The sequence below is a fragment of the Strix uralensis genome, chromosome 3, assembly GCF_047716275.1.
Source record: "Strix uralensis isolate ZFMK-TIS-50842 chromosome 3, bStrUra1, whole genome shotgun sequence".
Classification (NCBI taxonomy): domain Eukaryota; kingdom Metazoa; phylum Chordata; class Aves; order Strigiformes; family Strigidae; genus Strix; species Strix uralensis.
Window position 1 is genome coordinate 50,732,298 of NC_133974.1, and position 13,041 is coordinate 50,745,338.

Consider the following 13,041-nt stretch of genomic DNA (forward strand, 5'->3'; position numbering starts at 1 on the left):
AATGCTTAACTTTCAAGGATATTCGTTCTGCTGATGTCTGTGATTCCTAGCAGGGAACAGCCTTCTCTCATTAGCATATATGCCTGTGGTTGCAACTCAGCTTTCTGTTGGGGTGTGTGTTTGCTTAAACACACCTGAACTGTAGATACAGGCAACATTAAAGATCATTATTTCTATCTTTACTGCCCAGATGACTCTGAAAGTTAGATATATCCAAACAATTGTATTCTGATATCTGTCTGGTTTTCTAGAGAGGAGTTTGATCTCAATAAAATAATAGAATTGAAACATCTTGAAATGTTCTTACTGGAGACAGCTTTTAGGATATCTAGCAGATGATGTATTTGAACTTGTGTTCTGCTTTAGCTAATTCAGTCTGACTCATATCGACATAGGGTGAACAGAAGTGAAATTTGCATGGGTTTTGGAGTATCAGATAAACGAATTTGTTTAGTGTTTTAACAGCATCACAGTTTGGCACTTGAGGGGAGAAACTTTTTTATTTGTTCTTACCTTATGACAGTAATGAATATATGCATCTCTATTTTGGAAAAGTAGTGTGACTTCTACCCATCACCGCCTTCTTCTGTCTCTCTTAGGTGGGTGGCTTATGAGAATCCTGAGTTCACGGGGGAGCAGTATATACTGGCTAAAGGGCTATATCCCAGCATCGAGGCATGGGGGGGGAAGAATTGCAAAATATCTTCAGTTCAACCCATCATTATGGTAAGGAGTTCATTCTATACTTGTTTTGCAAGTTTTTCTGAAGTATTTGGAACTATACTTTTTCAATCAAATTGAGTTTATTTATATTCTTTAAACAATAATCAATAGTAAACTTTTGTATGTTTAAAATATATTTTCTCCTTTTTTTTTTTTCTTCTCCCAAACTTTTGTAGGATATTGTTGGAAGCGAAAGGGGAAAAGTCAAGGTAAGATACTTCTCTAAGTGCATGAAACACTGTGTAGTGTCTGCAACATGTATAAAGAAAGAAATGGCTTTTTGTCTAGTGTAGCACCCAGGTATTTGCATAGATGGTTTGCTAGTCAGACAAAGAGCGAGAACTGCAGGTGAAGGAAGGCTGCTTTCCAGACCTCTTAAACAAGTCACATTAAGGCCCAAGGAAGGTGGGATTTAATACATAGCTGTCATCAGAACTTTATCAGGGCACAGGCAATGTTTTGGTTCAGCAAATGAGCTGTTCTGGGCTATCGGTGATTGTTTGGAGGAGCTGGAACCTGCAGCCCTCTATGCAGAGGTGCAGGTACCTGGATTCTGTTGCTGAGGCGGGGGCTCTACAAATTAGATGTTGTTGTTCATGGTACAGTTGTGGCTTAATTCCTTTTGAACCTAGTTCTTTGGTTAACAGTTCTGTTAATGGTGGTTGCACTTTAAGGGAATCTTGTTCACTCACAAATACTGCTGAGTTGTGCTTAAAAGTTAATGCCATCTTTGTCAATAACTAAGAGAAGGAAATGACAGGGAGAACTTGTCTGTTCAGTGAGTTAACATATTTTTAAGTTGGACTGTCTCTTTCGTGCAAGTACTAATATGTAGTTTTGACAGTGAGGCTAATGGGCAGCTTTTTTCATCCTTTTATAATTCTGAACCTTTTCATGTTTCTCCCTGTACAAACTTTTATTTTCATTTCAGTCAAAACGGTGAGTATGTCATGGAACTAAAAACTAGGGAGAAAAGTCTTAGTTGTCTCGTTTTGCATTCTTGATTAGTAGCATGCCTCGCTAGAATCTCCTGCATAGGGATAATGTATAAACTATGGGGAATAAAAATCACAAGGCTGCTTATTTTCAGCTATGTGCATGAAAAATTATTTGCATCTGTATATTATGTGCCTTTTAAGACCTTATCCTAAGGAAACAAAGAAGTAATGGCTTGTAGTCAACAGACTGCATCCCTCGTCAGCATGTTCCTCTTTGGAGAACGCTGTACATGCCCACACTCGTATCTCTGTTAAGAGTGAATAAAGCTGGTAGGCATGTGATAATGTGAATGACTTCTGTGTGATCAGGGTTAATTATCCTCTAACCAAATTAGCAGGTTTGTTGCTTAGAAATTTTTTTCTTTTTAACGAGGACAAAAGACTCTGGGTGACGTATCCGCTCCTATGCTCCAAGCAGAGAAAGAACAACTGACATGACTGTAACTAGAGCTGTAACAGGCACATAAAGCCCATCTACCCTGGGAATACCTACCATGCCTGTTGGTATGCTGTCTGAGTACTTTGCCAAGATTATGCACCATTTATGTTCTAAGAGACAGATAGTTTTCATTTAGTGGGAAGAGTATGTATTTTGGAGATGAAATGGATTAATAACCTAAGCCAAAACTGTTTATGGCGCTTTGCTAAAGATATGCCTAATCTGGTGATTCTGTGGGAATTTTAAAATCTTCTCCAGCAGAGCTGGAGCTATCTTTGTTAGTGTTATTTTAATTATTTTGTATGTTACTGAGTGATTTACAGCCAGAAGTAATTTTTGGTATTGTCACCTTGCTGTCTTGAACAAGGATTGCAACACTGAAGAGGTAACAAAAAACATGTAACTGAGGAAGTCTGTGTGTTTTAAGTATGTTTTAATCTAATTATAGAAGTAATGGTAGAGACGTGTTGCTGAAGGTTGAAGAATTAATTGGTTTTAAATATGTTTATAATTTTTTTAAGGTCCAGTTATTTTCAGAGCCTGAATTCAAGGGTAACTGCCAAATATTTGAAAAAAACACAAGATGTATTGATTCATTTGCTGTGAAGTCTTCAAAAATTTTAGATGGCAGGTAAGTTATATTGAATGAATATTGCAAAATCATAAAATGGTAACAGTTTTTAAAAAAACAAGGAGCTTTCTAACTCCTGAAGTGGTTTCACATATGAGGACTTACAGAGAACAATGCTTTGCAGTTCACACGTCAATCTTTAGCTTGACAGGACAAAACATTGTACATAATGTTTCTGTCAGTAGCTCTTGGTAAAGACTGAGAAACGTGAGCATCATTTTACTTGCACAGAATTCTTAAGAGGCAATTTCTTCCCCTTCTTCCTGCAGCTGCATAGTGTATGACCAGGAAGAATTCACTGGTAACCAGTATGTGTTAGAAGAAGGAATCTATCCTGATCTGACGGCAATGGGTTGTTCACCGCAAGCAGTTCTAAAATCTTTACGGATTATAAATATTGTAAGTAAAGCTATTAGAAATATTGTAGAGTAAAGATAAGTACACTGATGACTCTGACCTCCCCATTTTTTACAACAGTAAAAATGCTAGGGACGCACAGACAACAGAGGAGTATTTTCTTTTTTGTTCTATGCAGTAGCAGTTAAATGTCCAAGCTGCAGTCAGGTTTTTTTGACCTCTGTGCTGTTTTTGCAAAGGAGAGGACACCATAGAAGCAGCTGCCTGGAATTGCTGTTCTTAATAACAGCTTATAAAAGAACTTCCATAAAAAGAGTCAAGGATAAACTCTTTATTTCCCAGTAGGAGAGACCACTTAGAGTGAGTTGAGAAGTGTCAGTAGGACAGTGTGAAGAAATGACTGTACTGCAGACCTTGTTTTTTATGCATATTAAAAAAGCAGACTTAACGAAGCAACTTTACATGAAATACATGTAATTATAAAACACTATTGCTATCATCAGGGAAATGCAATTTGAGTTAATCACGAAATAATGCACCCTTCTAGATAAAGTAAAGCAACACCCAATGCCATTTGGCAAAATCAGGCAGTGTTGTTATGTGTGGTGGATACAAACTAAACAACATTTACATATTTTGTAATTCATCAGTGGCAAGGAATGAGTTTGCTCAAGCCTATAACCAATCTTTATGATGGATCACTTATGGAATCTGCAAGTATCTCGTAAGATCAAAGTAATTACTAGCAAAATGTGGTCAAGAATCCACGAACTTATGGCAATATGAAGAGATGGTACTAATTTTAAAAAAGGAGGAGTACGGTATTGACTCTCTTCTTTGAATTTGGCAACTTTATTGCACTCCACTGTAATTTTGGTGACCCATCAGTGATGTAGCAGGAGAACTAAAATGTGTCATCCTCTTTCATGTCTCTGGAGCATTTTGATGTTCAGTGTAAACAAACATCTGCAGCAAGTATGTCTGCCTTCTGAACTCTTTGGCTGTCCAGTAGACAGATCCTATGAAAAACAATAGAAGTGTTTCAAGCCAAGCTTGGTGGGTGATCACCATGAGTTAAAATAGGCTCTTTTGTACATGTCAGTATCAAGTTTTTGGGTTTAAAACAAGGGTTTCAAGCTGGAAGGATCAGCTTGCTTTTGGAACATTTACTATTTGTTACAGACACTGTTGTGTTAAAACGGCTAAATGCCAGTTCTGTGCCTCCTTAAGTTCTATAACTTCTGAAACTTGTTCTAGCCCTACCATTTATCACACTTAAGCATGAAGCTGCATCTGTGGGCAAGTCATGTGCTGTTGCTTCCTTCTTCAGAGGCTTCCTACCTGACGAGAAGAGGAGAATGGGTTGCTTTGCTCAGCAGTTTATTAGCAAACCAGAATACAGAGAATAAGAAGTTAGATGGAAATGATCCTATTTTATTGTTCATTTTTCATGAACCTTATTCTAGATAACTGCTTTCACCTGTCACATTTATTTTGGGACTGTGTTTTGGCAGTGCTAATCTTAATTTCTCCCCACCGTCTGCTGTTCCCATAACTTTCCTCATGATTTTTCTGTGATATTTCTATAGAAGAAACACCTTTGCTATTTTAATATGTCACATTCCTATACTTATCTAGTTTAACTCCCCTTTGCAGGGAACCATTTCTAAGGGACCATAAAAAAAGGAAATGAAAGGGATGTTTGATAAACTTGGAAGTGAAAGTTAAAAGGGCTTTTGTTCATAAGCTCAAGATTTTTGCTTTTTTTTATACCACTGTATCTTTGCTTGATTGTGCTTGCTTTGCATGCTCCACATGGTTGTGCTACAGATAGAAGATAGCATTTTTCCTTCTTGAATTTGCTACTTGGTTTTTTTCCTGAACGTACTGTAAAAACGACTGTGAATGTGGTTTATGTTTGAATAGTCATGCTGAAAATACTTCTTAATGAGCAACTCTGTGAAATAACCAAATGTAGATACACAGGAGCATACCTTTGTACAGTGCAGTACATGGGAAGTACTGAAAGAAAACTTTTGAGCTGACCTTGTGCTTCTGTCTGTGAGGAACATTTTATATAACAGTGTTGCTGCTGAATCTAAAAAATGCACAGAGTGGAAGGTGTGGCAGAATCCTGGAGGATTTCCTTTTCTGTCAGTGTGGCTTTTTTGTAAGTAGATTATTTCTGAAGCATTACATATGGCTCAAGGGCTGCTGCCTGACCAGTTGCGTGTCTCAGAGTGCAGGTCTGTGAAAGGGCGGAGGAGTCGGAGACACTGGGACATCATCATGGTGCGACTGGTCCTGTTGGGCTCTTTACCCGCGATGACACATGATAGTCTAACTGGTGTTAACCTTTCATGGTGGGGATGAGTATACTCCAATTTTGGAGTAAGCTGAAAGGCCTCTCCCAGCATTTTCCACAGAGTAGCAGCATGTGTGCAGTCAGGAAGCATAGCTCAACTGCTGTGCGATAACCCGGACTGCTACGGAGATAATGGTGACACTTGTGCAACATTGTCATCTGGGCCCCTAAACATCTAAAAGAAGATTAAAGAGGAATTATAAGCACTGTCTAGAAACTGGTAGACATGATGTCTTGCCTAACAAAGTCGCACGGATATCCACTGCCATGTGCGTACAGAGCCACCTCTGCCTTGGAGGGCCTGTTTCCATGCCTGAGGCCAGATGAGAGTCTGTCGAGACTTTGCGTCGTGTCGGGCGTTCCTGATCCAGTTGATGTATTTCAAGCATGCCGAACACATGCCAGCAGGAATGAGCTCTTCTGGCTATGGCGTTGGTTTTATGCAGTCGTTACGGGAAGACTCGCAAGACAGGGAGTGGCAGGGTCATTTCTGTCGATGAGCATAAACTGTAACACCAGGACACTTGGGCCTAATTAACTTTACCCTGAGGAATTTCAAACCCTTACCTCCCAGCTTCCAGGGGAGGGCCTTAATTATGAGAAGTTATTTCCAGTCCACTACAGATACCTTGCCACATGGAAAAGAGTCCAAAGTTCGTTACCTAGAAGACGTTTAAAATGGATTCAGTGATGCAGGGAGCTTCATGTGGGCAGAATCCCTTTGACATCAGAAACGTTTCAACAGAGAGAGAAGAATCGTCTCCCCACAGCAGTTTGGAGAATTCAGATGTTACAGATTTTGCTTGAGTCATGAATTTCACCTCAGAAATATGAATCCTGAAGCTTTTGTCTAGTCAGAGATTGATGTTGCCATAACCTACTATTAGAGTTAAAAATGAGAGCAGTGATAAACAGTGCTGACAAGGCTGTCGTCATTTGAAGCTGTGGAAATCAATATTATCTTCTGTGTATTCAGATCTGAAGATGAAAATTCCTACAATGAGTGGGGTTTAGTGCAATGGAAGAGGGATATGGCATTAATTAAAATGTATTTTAAAACATACCTAAGGTATTATTCAGGAATCAACCACAAAGGCACTTATGTGTGCCTTGAGATAGGGAAGTTTTATGTTCCATGCAAGAAGATCCCTTGTGTGTTTTGTCTAAGGGCTCTTTCTTACTTTTTTTAATGTCTTTTTATGTCTTTTAAGTAACCTGTTGCAGAGCAAAAACATTATTCAGGGTCTTTGATCTTAATCAAGAAGAAACCTGTCAAATAAAAGGGCTGTGTGGAGTAATGATGTTCACAGTCACCATCTGGAGTTCTAATATCCTATAAAAGTGCTCATCTTCCTTCTGCAGGAGCTGTCTGAGCCATGCATAGCTCTTTTTGAAAAGGTGGGTTTCCAAGGAAAGAAAATCGAATTCAGTACAGAAGTCTTAAATCTCCAGTTCCTGGGATACAGTCCTCGAATAGCTTCAGTTCAAGTCCTTGGTGGCATGTAAGTTTAAAATCACTTTGATTCTTTAGAATGATGTACTTATTCAACAGAGAAATTACAGGTGCTAGAAACCAAGGACTGTAAAATTAGAATATCATAACATGTGCAGTACATTAATGCAGTTTCTTCTTACAGAACCTTTTCACATTCTGTTTCAACATGTTATCACTGACTGGTGTCCTGTGCTAGAAGGTGAAATGAATTTGAATAAAGCTCACAAGGAAACTGATGTCTTCTCATGCCATATTATAAAAGCCAGCTTGCATAGCATCCTTGGAACCAACTTCTGTGCTCTTGGTTTAGGTCTCAGTCATAAAAAAATCACTCAGTTTGTGATCTGTGTCACGTGTTGTAAGTTCAAAATTTTTTAATAAGTTTTCATGTTCATCCTTTTGCCTTACCACAGACACAGTGGTATGATCAGATCATGATCTATTCCCTCTTGACATTGGTAATAATCCCTTTTACTTCATGAATTGGGTCAGGCTCTTGGTTGTAAATCTAGCCGTTAAAGTTGTTAGCTATTTTTAAGCAGTTGTGTTCTCTAAATTTACTTTTGAATATGATGTAAAAAAATAGTCTGTGATGAAGTTTAAAAACTGTCTGGAAGCATTTTGAAAACTTCTTCTAGTGTTCCAGCAGATCTGTTGAATTTCTCTTTTTGTGTTTTTCCTGTTGTTAACTTCTACCTCCAAGATACTTGACCCAAGTATATGTTCAGGTTTTTTTCTAACTTGAAGAATGTGACTGACTTTTTTTAACTATACATCCATGTTACTGTTGCTTTGCATTTAAACACGTTCTTTCAAAGAGGTCAATTTCCAAGGTGTGTGCCAGAGAGATCCTGTTGGATAGCTTAAGACTGCCCTCAAGTGGATAGCTAATACAAGGTCTGTAGAGCAAGCCATTTTCCCCATCTGGTCAAAGGGTTTCCTTAGCACACTGAACTGAAAATTTGAAACATAAAGGTCATAAGAAAAGGTACATGTTCTGTATTCTTAAGTCTCCTGAGATTTCGGTATCTTCAACCATAACCACAGAATAGTTGATTCTCACTTTCCATAACATGAAATAACATGAAGTCAAACATAAAGTTACTTCTTTGCCAAGAATGTGGTTACCATGATTCCAGGTAACGGAGTCGTGAATTGAGAATGTTTCCTGTCCAGTGAATATATATGCTTTTTCTGGTTGATCACTAGAAACATATAGAGTATGATAGGAAAGTTCTGATTTTGTTCTAGCAGTGTCAGCTGCTGAAATGTGTCAAAATACAGGTTTCAGTGTTCTTAGCCCTACTGCCTTCCTTATTGAAGGGCTTTTTGTCTTCTCTTCCTTTGCTAAGAGACATCCGTTTATAATTCTCTTAATTTCAATACCTGGGGATAAGCTGTGAAAAAGCATCAAAATTAAGGTGAGTGTGCTACTGGATATAGACGTTTACTGAGAAACCAGTCAGAGTAGAGGAGGTAACAGGAAAATGTGTTTATTAAGTGTTCGTGTACTTAAAATTTTAACTGTGGCTATTGGACAGTCCCAGCAAATCCGTATGAAAAACCTCACAAATTGCACTGTTTTGCAGCCTATTTCAAAGTCTAGTTGTAACTCACTGCCTGTGCCAGGAGTAGAGAAGCAGAAGTAAGGTTCTGACAGGTTGCACTCAGTGTGATTGGATGCCTGCTAGGGAATGCTAAAGAAAATTCTTCTATATGCTTTCTCTCTCCCTTTTTTTTTTCTCTCCCCCACCCCCCAGTATTTGAAAAGAAGAAAGATGTTCTGAAATAAAAGCTCTTATCAAAACACCCTAGAGAACTTCACCCTGTTGCAGTATTTGCTTGTTGCAATCTGCATCCGTAGTAGTTCTTTCCCATGTGGGTCAGGCCTGTCCAGATTAAGGTACATAGAAGTACTGGTTCTCCACATGCAGCAATCTAGCATATACAACGTATGTAGCATATACATACCTGCTCCTTGAGGAGTCACAGTACCTTCTGAAAACAGATATTTAAAAGTGCAGTTCTCCCTTTAAGGCAAGAAAATGCTTTGTTTCATTCAGCTTGTAATTTTTAAATAATAGGAATTTAAAATGTGAACTCCAGCATACTCATCTTAATGTGGTTGATCTAAATCAGGACATGATTTTGTTATTTTTGAAGACCTGTTAAAAAGAAAGTCATTGGCTTTCCAAAGCTAAACGCTACTACTTTGTGGGACAGATTTATGTTAAACCCATTTATTGATTCCAAAGCAGGATTTGGCAGTAAAAGCATTCTTTTTTTTTTTTTTTTTTTTTTTTTTCCTTGTAGATGGATAATTTATGAGCATAGTAATTACAGGGGGCGTCAGATGTTGTTATCACCGACTGAAATTCCAGATTGGTATAAAGTGAGTGGCTACTGTCAGATAGGCTCTCTGAGACCTTTACTGCAGGTGAGAAGGCTCTGACATGAGATTGTCGAGTACTAATTTGTATTTTTTTTATGTTTATATTTTATAATGAGGTTGGGGGATATTACACATCCAAAAGCAGACAGTCTTGATGCATGTCACAAGCTTCAGGAAAGGCCACTGTGTAAAGAAATCATTCTACAGTTTTGCTGGGAATAAAAGCCATTTGATCACGCTACATGGCTTTGCTGTTCTACTGCTTAAACTCTTCATTAAGCATACTGTAAACCAGAGTATAGAAGACAGCATATAAGGATTGGCCAAATTACTTTAACAAATAATGGCCATAACTACTATATATAAATTAATTTAAGTTGTTTTATAATTAGCGCCCAAACTGGCGTACTGTCTGTACTACCTGCGTTATTTTTGGAACAAGAAAATTGGTCAACAAAATCGGATATTTCAATTAGTAGTGATTTTGTGTTGATTTAGGGGGAAAGGTCCTTCCCTGCTTATTACTTAGCAGAATAATTTGCAAATCTACTGCAAAACTTATTTTTGTGATGTCCTTTTCATTTTGTTCTCTAAATAAAGACTGTGTGATTTGGTCCAATGCTGCAGCAGTCCTGTGAGTTTTAACATTTGAGGTTCTTGCCGAGCTATAGTTTATTGAGGAAACAACTTTTTCTAATCCACAGATTGCTTGTACCTGTAACCAAATGCATTTGCTTGCTGTCATAGCATTGTCTTTGTATAGCCTTAAGCAAAATTAGAAATAATGCATTTTGACCGCCCTGGCTGAGAGCTTGTCTAAACAGAAACGTTAATGTGTAACAAGCTGCAGCATGAACGTGCAGCGTAATACTTGCTGCCAGTGAAAGAAGCAGCACTGCACAAGTGCACCCCTAATGAAAGCGAAGAGTGTCTATACAAGAAATTAGCAGAGAGAAGTTAGTGCTGCTCTGAATTAAAAATTCTTAGCTTTTCACTGTGTGCTGATCTCAGTGCATAGGAAAGCCTAAAACTCTCCATGCAGAATAACGAGTTCTCAAAGCTTGGCTTGTCCTAGACATTTATGGACTTTGGAATTAAATTCTAAAATAGGAAAGTTAAGCTTTCTGAAAGGAGAGAGGGAGGCACGGGGTTCAGCATGGAACAGTAATTACTCTGAAGTTAACCAGAGCAGGATGTGATCTGCACTGAGACTGTCGTTCTGTTGTTTTCTGCAGAAACGTGTGTACTTCAGGCTTCGAAACAGGGAAACAGGAAAATTCATGTCAGCTGATGGAAACTTAGACAATCTGAATCTTCTTAGAATACAGGTTGCAGAAGATGCAGACTCAGATGATCAAATCTGGGTTTATCAGGATGGATTCATAAGGTGCCAGGTGAGGTTCAAGTTCAATGTGAATCTTCTCTTTTCCTCTCCAATAGTAGGGCTTTACGAATTCAATTCCTACTGTATCATCTTTATTTTATAGGCTTATTCCATTTCAGCTGTAATGTAATCTTTTTGTAAGGATTTGGGTTGTTTTTGTTTGTTTTTTTAATTAAACTCTGGGTTTTTTAGGTGATACAAACTAGTTGTATGGTACCTTTTCTGATGTAACTGAAATTTTGAGAGATTTTAGTTATGATTTACTTTTCCCCTAAAGCATAGTAGCCTCACAAGTACAGTCAACACCAGATCACTGTCTTGCTCTTCATGAGCTCCTTCCATGTTCATGTCCTCTTCCTCCACAGTAAAAATATTACATAAGTATCAAAGAAGAGGAGACCTTTTAAAATGCAGACCCTTCCTGATAATATTTTGAACTATGCATATCTTGTGGTAGGTCGATTAGTGTGGTGTAGATTATATCCTCTTCTGCATTCAGGCAAGCTTAAGGATAAAATCCTACTCTTGGTTTTGGGGGGGGTTTGTTTGTTTTTTTTCTGGTTATCCCTGTATTTGTCAAATTCATCCCTTTTCCATTCCTCTGTAAAAATTTCCAAATGAAATCCCACTTTTCTCACAGTCCACAAAACTAATCATGTGTGAATTGTCATTGAGGTGAGCAGAGGTATGCACAGTTCATAATGTTTAAGCATGAACAGTCTCAGGTAGGGATGCCAGCCAAAGAAAATTAAGTTACTTTAATACTGTTAAACAGCTTGACTGTAAAGAATCATCTGAACTTTTTCTGTAGGATCGTATAACTTCAAAGGAGCCATTTATAACTATGTCATCTATGCTGGAGGGAAGAATCTTACTGTTAATAAGCTAAGGCATTGTTTGGACATGTTTACGGGACACATGCAGTAGTAAAAGGGATTTATGCAGACAGCAAAATGATGCAAAGTAAGCTAAAAGCTTTAATATCACATACAAAAGACTTCTCTCTTGACAGTGCCTCTCAAACATTTCACTGAAATTATTCGTATCGAGACAGTGTGCTATTATATGGCTTTGGATAAATGCTCTTGGGTTTTGTCCCCAAGACATGGGTCTCTGTACCTCATAAAGCAGTTTTTCTGTGCACAGAAAATACACAGCTCGTGCTGTATAGCAACCAGGTAGCTTAGTGCAGAGTGCAAGCTGGCAACGTTGATGTTAAATGACTGAACCCTTACAGAGCTCTGCATCTTTCTGTTGAATGGCAGTAAATGTATTTTGCACAAAAAATTGTTTTCCACCACATTTTAAAAAGAAAATTAAGCTCGTGAGTGGGTAGGTATATGCACGTAGACAGACATAGGTCACTGGAAGAACTTGTGCCTTTCTTCCTGTAAGCTTAGGTCATCTCACTGAGTGAGTCACGGTACCTTGAGACATGCCTGAGGTTTTCAAGGGTGGGCTGTTTTAGGTAGGTGGGATAACCAATAAGCAGGATATGAAAGTCATTCTGTTCATCTTGTCAGAAACAGATGTGAATAGTAGATAGGAAGTCAGGTCTCCTCACTCTTCATGAGTTTCTTGGAGATAGGTGACATAGTGGCCTAGTGGATCTCATGTGTAAGCTTTGAGTCTTCCAAGTCCCACTACAGAACATTTTTAGATACAAATGAGAAGTTCAGAACTGCAGAACTAAATCGACCTACTTCAGTTCTAGGTTATGATAGTAAGAAGTACTACTTTTTCAAAACTGTATATTTAATTTAGGGCCATGTCAACAATGGCAGACGGGTGTTTGTTTAATCTGCCACTGAAGTCCATTCAGAAGTTACAAGGCAGTTTATGGTGATCTACTGAAAATCACTGTTCACACAGAATAATTAACTGTAATTTGCTACTAATACAGCCTTATTCTATAAGCTTGATTTTTGCCAGTTCTTTTTTTAAACTGTAAAGACATTTGCAGAGTTTTGAAATCAAGTAATACAAGTAACTAGGAAAAAAATATAGAACAAAGAAAATATTATTGTGATACACTGAAAATCATACACTCGACACTGTGCAGTTATGTCCTTTATCTCAAAAGGTTATTGCAGAACTAGAAATGATTAAAGAACAAAAAAAGGATGCGCAGAGGAGATGGAGGTCTTCTATGCAAGGAAGAGATGAAATAGCTAGGACTTTTTAGCCTGCAAAGGGGGCAGTTTGAGAGATGATACGATTGAAGTCTCTGCAAACAGTGTGGACAAGACATCCCTTA

At 38.1% G+C, this 13,041-nt stretch overlaps 1 protein-coding gene across 1 annotated transcript in view; it reads left to right on the forward strand.

Moving 5' to 3' along the window:
• CRYBG1 (crystallin beta-gamma domain containing 1) overlaps positions 1 to 13,041 on the forward strand; it is a 43,710-nt gene that overhangs the window by 25,306 nt on the left and 5,363 nt on the right. Inside the window, exons 14-20 of the mRNA XM_074862215.1 lie at positions 600 to 726; positions 900 to 932; positions 2,682 to 2,791; positions 3,061 to 3,190; positions 6,876 to 7,015; positions 9,322 to 9,445; positions 10,636 to 10,794. Of these exons, the coding sequence (XP_074718316.1) occupies positions 600 to 726; positions 900 to 932; positions 2,682 to 2,791; positions 3,061 to 3,190; positions 6,876 to 7,015; positions 9,322 to 9,445; positions 10,636 to 10,794 (823 nt within the window). The remainder of the gene's footprint in view (positions 1 to 599; positions 727 to 899; positions 933 to 2,681; positions 2,792 to 3,060; positions 3,191 to 6,875; positions 7,016 to 9,321; positions 9,446 to 10,635; positions 10,795 to 13,041) is intronic.